Source organism: Echinops telfairi, unplaced genomic scaffold (genome assembly GCF_000313985.2).
Source record: "Echinops telfairi isolate 266 unplaced genomic scaffold, ASM31398v2 ScPeMD7_2291;HRSCAF=2852, whole genome shotgun sequence".
Classification (NCBI taxonomy): Eukaryota; Metazoa; Chordata; class Mammalia; order Afrosoricida; family Tenrecidae; genus Echinops; species Echinops telfairi.
This window is the reverse complement of record NW_022106189.1, coordinates 16,620,964-16,631,711: the sequence shown is the minus strand read 5'-3', so window position 1 is coordinate 16,631,711 and position 10,748 is coordinate 16,620,964. Positions and strand designations below refer to the sequence as shown.

At 36.6% G+C, this 10,748-nt stretch overlaps 1 protein-coding gene across 2 annotated transcripts in view; it reads left to right on the top strand.

The window, feature by feature from the left end:
* RPGRIP1L (RPGRIP1 like) overlaps positions 1-10,748 on the top strand; it is a 123,485-nt gene that overhangs the window by 65,916 nt on the left and 46,821 nt on the right. For both annotated transcript variants that reach the window (XR_006680409.1, XM_004704667.2), the window contains exons 17-21: positions 850-1,040; positions 1,178-1,261; positions 7,236-7,328; positions 7,748-7,907; positions 8,730-8,803. Coding sequence is in view for 1 of the 2 variants with exons in the window: in XM_004704667.2 (XP_004704724.1) it covers positions 850-1,040; positions 1,178-1,261; positions 7,236-7,328; positions 7,748-7,907; positions 8,730-8,803 (602 nt within the window). In the remaining variant the exon portion in view is untranslated. The remainder of the gene's footprint in view (positions 1-849; positions 1,041-1,177; positions 1,262-7,235; positions 7,329-7,747; positions 7,908-8,729; positions 8,804-10,748) is intronic.

Here is a 10,748-nt window from a genome sequence, read left to right as displayed (position 1 = left end):
CTCCCTCATGAACCCTTCATAGTTCATTAATTATTATAGTTTTTTCATAAGTTACCCTGTCCGATGTTTCCTCCGCCCTCTTCTCTGCTGTCCATCCCCCAGGGAGGAGGCAATACTTAGATTCTTGTAATTGGTTCTCCCTTTCTACCCCACATTCCCTTCACCCTCTAGGCATCGCCCCTCTCACCACTGGTCCTGAAGGAGTCATCTATACAGGATTCCCTTAAACTCAGAGTTTCTATGTATTAGTTTTGTGCATGTGTGCATCACAGTTTCTTGGTTCTCTGCATGTTCATAATTATTCTGTTGTTAAAATTTGGACATTTTGTTTATTTTCATTTTTTATGAAATTCTTTGCCATATACTATTAATTTGGAATAATTTGCCAATCCCAGTAAAATATATTTACCGTAATAGAATTATGCAGAAATATAAAGACTCTTCCAGCTATATAGATTATTTGAAATTTTGATGTTTTAATTTATTTTTCTTTAAAGACAAGCTCCATTCAAGTCAAAATAAAAGCTGGTACTTGAACTGTAACCTAGATAAAGTCTTAAAGAGAAGCTAAGAATTCTGAGTGATCTTTGAATTTAATTTTAGTGAATTAAAGCATTTATAAATTAATTTTCTCATCTTTTACCTTTGAGGCCTTACTTCTCAATGCAGTCAACTTGAGAGGTTCTTTTGCCTCTATTTTATTTTCTAAGTCATTGGAGTCACTTGGGTTATGACTACAAGCCAAAATTATTTTTAAAGTGAAGGGCAGTTCTCTTTGTTCCTCTTTAATTCTTAGGGCAATAAAACTTCACTCTGGCATTAATTAAGATTATTTTTATAATTTGGCAGGAATATTTGAGTTAACAGATCATAAAAAACACCCTGCAGGCACCATCAATGTTGTGTTAAAATGGAAATTTGCTTACCTTCCACCAAGTCTGTCAATAACAACTGAAGACTTAGGAAATATCATTTGCAGTGAAGAGCCAGAAGTTGTTCAAAGACTTCCTCCAACGTCCTCTGCCAATACATTAGTTGTAGTAAGTAATAGTGACTTCGTCTCCTATGAAATTTAGAAAATAGCTCCCCCATTATCTAGCCCGCAGAAAAACGGATGGCAGCATTATTTAAAATACCACATTCATCACACTCAGTTTGACATATTGGTTTATTGTAGGCTCCAACACCTAAACCGAGACAACGTTTAACACCTGGAGATAAGAAGGTGTCTTTTGTGGATATCTTGCCCTGCCAGAGTCCTGTAAGTAGTAAACCTTAAATTTTTGGTGTTTTTTCTGTAACATAAAAATTACATAGTATATGCCAATCTGATTTAAATATAAACAAGTATATAATGTATGTTTCTCTTTAAAATGTTAGCTTTGTGATTTGCTACTTTGATATAAATCCTCCCTTGGTCCCATGTCTGTCCCCAGCCACTGTCTAGATGTTCTGCTGGCATTAAATCCTCAATTTTTGTTTTGTTTGTTTTATTAAATATATTTATTGATTCATATGACATTAGAATCCGATAACTATCCCATGATTTATAGAACAATGGTTACATAAAATAACATTAAAAAAAATCATTTTATTGGGGGCTCATATAACTCTTATCACAATCCATACATCCATCCATTGTGTCAAGCACATTAGTACATTTGTTTCTCTCATCATTCTCAAAACATTTGCTTTCTATTTAAGCCCGTGGTATCACCTCCTCATTTTTTCCACCTCCCTCTCCAGTCCCCCTCCCCAATGAACCCTTGATAATTTATAAATTATTATTTTGTCATATCTTACACCATCTGACTTCGCCCTTCACCCACTTCTCCACTGTCCATTCCCCAGGGAGGAAATTATATGTAGATCCTTATAATCTGTTCCCCCTTTCTCCCTCAACTTCCCTCCACCCTCCTGGTATTGCCACTCTAACCACTGGTCTTGAGGGGTTCATCTGTCCTGAATTCCCTGTGTTTCCAGTTCTTATCTGTATCTGTGTACATCCTCCAGTCCGGTCAGATTTGTAAGATAGAATTGGGATCATGATAGTGGGGGGCAGGGGAGCATTAAAGAACTAGAGGAAAATTGTATTTTTCATCATTGCTACACTGCACCCTGATTGGCTCGTCTCCTCTCCACAGCCCTTCTGCAAGGGAATGTCCGAATGCACTCCCCCTCATTCACAATGCTGACTTTTTTTGGTCTTTGATGCCTGTTACCTGATCCCTTCCGACGCCTTGTGATCTCACAAGCTGGTGTGCTTCTTCCATGTGGGCTTTGTTGTTTCTCAGTTAGATGGCCACCTGTTTATCTTCAAGCCTTTAAATCCTCAATTTTTATCCTCTCATCTTTATCTTTCTCTCAGCTTATTTTGAGGTGTTTTTTTTTTCACCCTGGGGGCATAGTAGGTTATAAGTTGGGCTGCTGACTCCAAGTCAGCAGTTCAAACCCACCACTCTGTGGGAGAAAGATGAGGCTTTCAACTCCTGTAAAGATTGACAGTATCAGAACCTTACAGAGACAGTTCTACTCTATCCTGTAGAGTTGCTGATTTTGAATCAGCTCAGTGGCAGTGAGTTTGATTTTGAATTTGCAGATTTATTCCTGATTTTCATTGCCTGGTCTTGCATCATTCTCAGTAATTGTTGCTATGTTTGAACCCTTTTATATGGCCATTAAGTCAATCCATCACATTGAGATTTTTCCAAACAAACAAGAGACACTCAATTTAACATGTCAAATGTATGATATGTGGATTATGTACCAATTACGTATCCATATATATGGATATGAGGTAAGGAAAAAGCATAGCTACCAAATCATAGAAAGCTTCATTTTTTTAAAAAATGTATTAAAATGAAAAAAATAAAAATTGGTTTATTTTTAACCAGTATTACACACTTGGACAGATTTTTCCTCCTAAATGTAACTCTTTAAACTTAAATAATAATATTATTATTATTTAATAACATGTCAAAAACCATACTTCTGATTACACAAACCTCTTCTACAATTTTGCTCCTTTTAATGTTTCCCAATTTCAATAAATGACATAATCTTTCACTCATTTCCATAAGCCTGAAATTTTGGAAGTATCCTTTTGCCTCTTTTCTTTTTCTCATTTCATATCCATTTAATCCACAAACCCTTTCAGCTGTATTTTCAAAAGATATTCTATATTCAAACACTCCACATCACCTCTATTGCTACTAAGACCCCATCATCTCTTATGTATACTTTTAAAAAATATGTTTTCTTTGTAATTGAGATATAACTTTTTATATATAATAAAAGACATGTGCAGCTCAGTAAATTTTTATGTATTTATGTTTTATGTGTGTATATATATATATAAACATACATACATATATACCTGTGTAGCAACTACCCAAGAGTATATTTCTTTCTCCCCAATACTTAGAATAATTTCTAGCATATAGACAATATTTAATAGATAGATTCTAAATAAATTATAAATTTGAATTATAATACAGTCTATAATAAATTATATATTCTAATATTCCTTGAGTGATTATTATGTTCTAGGCACTAAACTAACCACTTTATACACACTGAATTTATTTGATCTATATAGCAACTATTCTCATTTAAAGATGGGGGAACTTAACTGCAGCTGAGTTGATTTCAACTCCTAGCGACCCTATAATACAGAATATAACTGCCCCTGTGGGTTTCCCAGACTACAAATATGAGAGTATTTCTTCTCACATCTCTTCCCCGGAGCGCCTGTCGTTTTCAAACTGCCAACCTTGCAGTTAGCATCCCATCTAATAACTCAGTATGCCTCTAGTGCTCCCACTATGATGAGGGAAGCTGATGTTTAAAGAGGCCAAATAAAGTTACTCAAGGTCAAAGTAGAGGCACTGACATTCTAAACACAGGTAGCCTTATTACTAAGTAAGAGGTTACTCATATAAAAAGATATTTACATACAGATGTATATGCTAGTCATAATAACTGACAACTGTAGTAAAAAGTCATCCAACAATAGTAAAAAGACTCATGAAATCATTGTATATCCACTCAGTGTAATATAATATTGTCATTTAATATTAATCGTATTGATATTTATAATACTATTATAAAATAAATTATATCTTCCCAAATTTTCCTCCTGGGACAAAATTATGTACAATAATAATGTTCAGTTTTTTTAAAAGGCAACAGGAGATACTGATTTTATAACAGGTACAACTCTATAATAAAAAATGTTTATTTCCAATAACAATTCATTATAAAGACATATAAATCTAATAAATTATTAAAATAATAATATTTGGCAATAGGAATATGCATTTTTAAAATGTTTTCTTTTTATATTTTTATATTGTTATATTGGACATTTTAACTTTTGAAATAATAATATTATAAACTATTTTTTAAAATTAAGCAGTTAATGAATCTTGGAAAAGTAGTTGACCATAAGTTGATATTTAATACAATATAAAGATAAAGCTGGCTGTATAACACAGACCTATTTTAACACATGCAAGTTTTTAATTGCCTACATAATATATAATCATTATAGAAATACAAGTATGCAAAAACAAAGGAAAATAAATATCCATGTTCCTAAATTTGTAAATTAGAAATAAGATTTCTTGAATATCCTCTTTTCCTATGCAAGTACACACACATGCTTAACAAAGCAGAATGCAACTAAACATATTGTTCTATTACCAGCCTTTTTCACTCAACATTGCATTATCTACCATAATATCAGTAAATATACATCTACATCGCTATTTTTATAATGTACTTTATTTAACTAGCACACTATTGTTAAATATTTATATTGCCTTTTTTGCTTCTTTTTTATAATAACAATTATTCCATGAATTACACTTGCGGGTCTTAAGTTTCATATATCTATCATAGGGAATAGGAGCCCTTGTGGATGACCTACCTTCAGTGTTGGTAATTTAAACCCAGCAGCCATTCCTCAGGAGGAAAGATGAGATATTGTGCTCCATCAAAGAGTTACAGTGTCAGAAATCCATAGGGGCAGTCCTGTTCTATTCCCTAAGGTCGCTGTGAGTTGGAATTGACTCAGTGGCAGTGTGAGTTCTAGTGAGTGATTATATTTAAAAGTCTTAAACTGATGTAGGATTTAATAATAAATACAAAATATCAATGATGGAGTTAATTTATTGTGCCATCCTGGTCAATAAACACATGTGGGGTTAATTGAAGGGTGGAGAGACAAATGGCTTGGTGAGCCTTGCCTTTCTAGTTCTCCAGTCTCTTGCTTTCTGATGGTCGGACTGGGGTGAAGCTGCCTTAGCCAGTTCCCTGCTGGCAAGGCTCACTTCCTGCAAGACATCCCTGAGGAGAAGCCACATGGACCTACCCCCATGGCAGCCCCGGGTGCTGGAGCTCCCGTGTGGAGAACCTGCCAGCTCAGAGATGCTTACACATTCACTGACTCAGCTTTCTTCCTGCAGTCGGCAACATTGTGTGTGTTTTGTGAGATGGAGGAGGGCTTTGTGGATTGGTGTCGGACATATGGGTTAATGTTGGACTTGTGGGCTTGGACAGCACTGGGTTGGAATGTTTTCTTGACATGCACTTAACCTTTATTTAAAACTCTTTCATCTATGTGTGTCTGTGGATTTGTTTCCCTAAAGTACCCAAACTAATAAAATTTGGTACCTTGGGAGTGGGGTACTGGAGAAACAAATCATAAGATGGAGAGTAGATGTTTGCTTGACCTCTCCCTCATGGGAGTTTTTCTTTGTCTAGCAGAGATCAGATAAAGCCACACTTTACTCAGGTTTTTTCTAGGGAAAATATGGGAACTATGAAAATAGAAATTTTTTAAGTCCACTTGCTTTCAGCCATTAAAATTTTATCTTTAGGTGGGTTTAGGACACACCTGCAAAGAAAGCTTTGAAAATATATGCCCCACCTAGTGCTTTGGAGTACTCAGGAACCAGCAGTCTTTGTCAGAAGCTGGAAAAAATCTGGAACCATGAAGAAAACTCCTCTCTAGGACTGAAAGTTAAAGGGAGCCTGTGAGCAGGCTGAAATGCTTGCTAGGTGACCACCTGGATCTACTTGTTGAGTGGAAGTGGGAGAAATTCAGCAATAAAGAGACAGGTTGAGTTTGGCCACTGACACCTGTGGACTTTGTTTACAGGAAAAAGAAAAGACGAGAGCGAGTTGACTGGTCTAAAGTTCATGACCTACCACAAGGTGGGTAGGCTTGTTGATTATTTGTGACAGCCTATAGTCTAAAGGCAAGGCGACCAATGGGCACCCTGTGGAGGCTGAGTGAGGCAGCCTACGTTGAGTTGATCAGAACCCGACCAGATGGAGATTTTTGAGCCTGTAAACTGGTGCATATTGTTGCTGACTTTATGGATGGCCTGTCCGGATTTGACTTTGCTTATGGATATAGATTTCACAAGGTTCCAACTGAAATGAAGACTCTTCATGTCGAAAAATATGATTGTTTTCTCAGAGAACTGGGCTGATGTAAGTGGGCAATATATAAATAGGATACTCAAAATTGGGGCGTATAAAGGCATGAAGTGGTTGGCTTACAAACTTTCATAGGTGGGGGAACATATTCACGGTATTATAGAATTAAGGGGTAGGTGTTACTTAATTTCAATCGTGAAGCTAAAGAATTATGTACAGGTGCCAGTTTGGCAAGGAGTGGATTGAGGTAGTTAGTTTATTGTGACAACCTGGCTGATAAACACATGTGGGGTTAATTGAAGGGTGGAGAGATAAATGGCTTGGTGAGCCTCACCTTTCTAGTTCTCCGGTCTCTTGCTTTCTGATGGTCGGGCCAGAGTGCAGCTAGCTGCCTTATCCAGTTCCTTGCTGGCAAGGCTCACTTCCTGCAAGACATCCCTGAGGAGAAGCCACATGGACCTACCCCCATGGCAGCCCTGGGTGCTGGAGCTCCCGTGCAGAGAACCTGCCAGCGCTGAGATACTTACACATTCACTGACTCGGCTTTCCTCTTGCAGTTGGCAACATTGTGTGTGTTTTGTAAGATGGAGGAGGGCTTTGTGGATTGGTGTCGGACATATGGGTTAATGTTGGACTTGTGGGCTTGGACAGCACTGGGTTGGAATGTTTTCTTGACATGCACTTAACCTTTATTTAAAACTCTCTCTTATACATGAGTTTCTGTGGATTTGTTTCTCTAAAGCACCCAAACTAATACAATCAATTATATTCTTTCACATTACTGTCAGGAGACTTCTCTTCATGAAGACAAGGAGGAAATTTTACCAGCGGTGGAACATACTCCAGAAACTAAGATGCCAGCTGTTTCACATATACCAGCGGTAAGTACGTGTTTATACTAAAATTATCTTAAAAGGTTTAATTTAGTTCTTAAAGACCTTGGTTAGTAAGTCTTAGCATGGTTCAGAAATCGCACCATTTGTCTTATTTTTGTACAAGACTTTCTTGTAATAGAAAACTAAAAAAGGCAAGTAAAACAGCCACAGTTATACCAATACTGACAGGTAGTACATAGGTAATGTGAACTAAAATCTTACATGAAATTCATTTGAAAATAATGAATTTTTCATTCTTAACTAATAATCAGATTTTCATATATATTTTCACAGTTTAAGTGATTGTTTGCTAATGAGTCTTATATATGTTTAAGTCTGTTTTACATATTTTTTATTCAAATGTTTCAGCAAGAGTAATTACATGTTCTAAGCAATAATAAATATATCATTGTGCCATCCTTCAGGTTTCACATGAAAGCATTGTAGATAAAGTAATTGAGAATACTGAGAAAATGCAGCAAGAAAAAGAAGATGTATCTTTATTATCTGAGGGTCAGCTTGCAGAACAAAGTTTGGCTTCTTCTGAAGATGAAACTGAAATAACTGAGGAATTGGAACCAGAAGGTGACCTTTTTTAAAAATGAATGTTATTTACTGAACTCTTTGCTTTGTGTTGTCTTTGCTACCTTTTTCCTCATGGAACATCTCCTAAGGCACTACATTCCTAACAGAAACAGTGGGATATAGTTCAGGCTGGTTAGCTGAGATCACGTGGAATTACTGCATTGCTTCTCATTTCAACTTGGAACTCTGCATGCAGAAGAATGCAAATAGAGTTGTTAGCCATATTCCCAATTTATATTTCAAATGGTTTTATATTTTAGTTTTAGTATGGCCGTCTAGTTTATTTTAGAGATCTTGACTTTTTAAAAATTAAAACTAAGAAGCAAGACCAAAAAAAAGAGAGTATCTGATCCTGCTTATATAAAGATCTAGAAAAAGCCAATTAATATGGATGACAAAAAGGGCTAAAGTTTTGCCTGGAAAGAAAGAATGAGCGCACAGATGGACAGGAGATCACCATGGGGAATGGAGACACTGCGGGGCCAATGTGTCAGTCAACCATGTTCATTGTAATGGTTTCATGAGTCTATATGTATATCAACATGCTATATTTTATATTCTATGTGTGTGCAATTGTTTCTGCTTCATTAATGTCATACTATAACAAGTTATTTTATTTCCTTTGTTTATGGCAAAATTAAACTCAGAATTTACCCTAACTTTTCTCTTTCCTAAAATATTAATGTAAACATCTTTACTGTTTAAAAATAAGTCTAGAAATGATTGTTTTTTGTGATAAATGCTTGTTCCTCTGTATTTAATAAAGGCACAAGTATAGTTGGTTTAACTTTTGCAAATATTTCTTTTGTCTTTATTAAACAGATGAAGAGGACAGATCTGCTTCTGACAGTGATGATTGTATTATTCCAGGTTCTATATCCAAGAGTATCAAACAGGTCAGTAATTTGATGCAAACGAGAAATGTTCTGAAGTAAAGGTGTATCAGTCTTCATATATGAACATCTTAACATGAAGATGCTTATAGAGAAATGGTAGTGTATTATTGAAATCTTAACCAAATAATTTTCCAACCAAAGCCAAACTTAAACTGCCACCAAGTCGGTGCTGACTCATAGTGAACCCAATAGGACAGGGTAGAACTGCCCCTGTGTGTTTCTGAGACTTAACTCTTTGTAGGAATAGAAAGTGCCTTCTTTCTGCAATGAAGCAGCTTGTGGTATTGAACTGTTGACCTTGGTGTTAGCAGTCCAATGTGTAACCACTACACTTCCAGGGCTCTAATAATTGTCCAGAAAAATTAAATTTTATTTACACTTTCATTCTGGAATGGACCATTCTTGTAAGCATTATTTTTACCAAAAGTATCTAACACGATACTTTTAGTTATTTGCTAAAACCAATTGAGTCCTCTTAACTACTTTTCAAGACCAATAACAAAGATGTTTTGAATCACATCAAAACTTTAAAGAATTCAGTGTATGAAAGTGCATTAAAAGCTATAATCACTTGCCTGTAATCAGTTATCTAAATACAAGGATCAAAGAGTATTGCCAGTAGGCTTCCAGTTTATACGTTCAAAGATCTTTTTTTCCCCAAACAAAACATTTAAACGTTTCTCTGCAATCAGTAAAAGAATGTAGACAAGTTTTCCCAGTAATAAATACACTTGTCTTAGTATTATTAGAGGATAACGATGAGGCTTTCTACTCCTGTAAAGAATTACACTCTAAGAAACAGTTCTACCCTCCTCTCTTATTGTCATTGATTCAATGAGAGTGAGTTTTGGGGTTTTTTTGTATCATTAGAGTGCCTCCCAAAAGAGAGATACAATCAAAGCATTGACTTCCAAGGGGATTTGCTAACCCAGTTAGATTCAAGGCAAAGGTTAGTTCAGAAAATTACACAAGAACAATCACGGGAACTTTTAAAAATCATTTTATTAGGGGCACATACACCTCATCACAATCCATCAGTTGTGTAAAGCACATTTGTACATTCATTGCCCTTATCATTCTCAAAACATTTGCTCTCCATGTAAGCCCCTGGCATCAGCTCATCATTTCCCCCTCCCTCCCCACTTCCCTCTCCTTCATGAACCCTTGATAATTTATAAATTATTATTTTGTCATGTCTTACACTATCCAACATCTCCATTCACCCACTCTTCTGTTGTCCGTCCCCCAGGGAGGAGGTTATATGGAGATCCTAGTAATCAGTTCCCCCTTTCCACCCCACCCTCCCTCCACCCTCCATGTATCGCCACTCGCACCACTGGTCCTGAAGGGATCATCCGCCCTGGATTCCCTATGTTTCCAGTTCCTGTCTGTACCAGTGTAGATCCCCTGGTCTAGCCAAATTTGTAAGGTAGAATTGGGATCATGATACTGAGGGGGGGTGGGGAAGCCTTTAGGAACTAGAGAAAAGTTGAATGTTTCATCATTGCTACACTGCACCCTGACTGGCCCGTTTCCTCCTTTCAACCCTTCGGTAAGGGGATGTCCAATTAACTACAGATGGGCTTTGTGTCTCCACTCTGCACTCCTCCTCATTCACAATGATAGGATTTTTTGTTCTGATGATGCCTGATCCCTGATCCCTTTGAGACCTCGTGATCATACAGGCTAGTGTGCTTCTTCTATGTGGAGTTTGTTGTTTCTGAGCTAGATGGCCGCTTGTTTACCTTCAAGCCTTTAAGACCCCAGATGCTATATCTTTTGATAGCCGGGCAGCATCAGCTTTCTTCACCACCAGCTTATGCACCCATTTGTCTTCAGCCATAGTATCAGGAAGGTGAGCACACAAATGATGTGATTTTTTTGTTGTTGTTCTGTGGTGCCTGATCCCTTCGGCACCTCGTGACACGACAACTATTTATAAAGA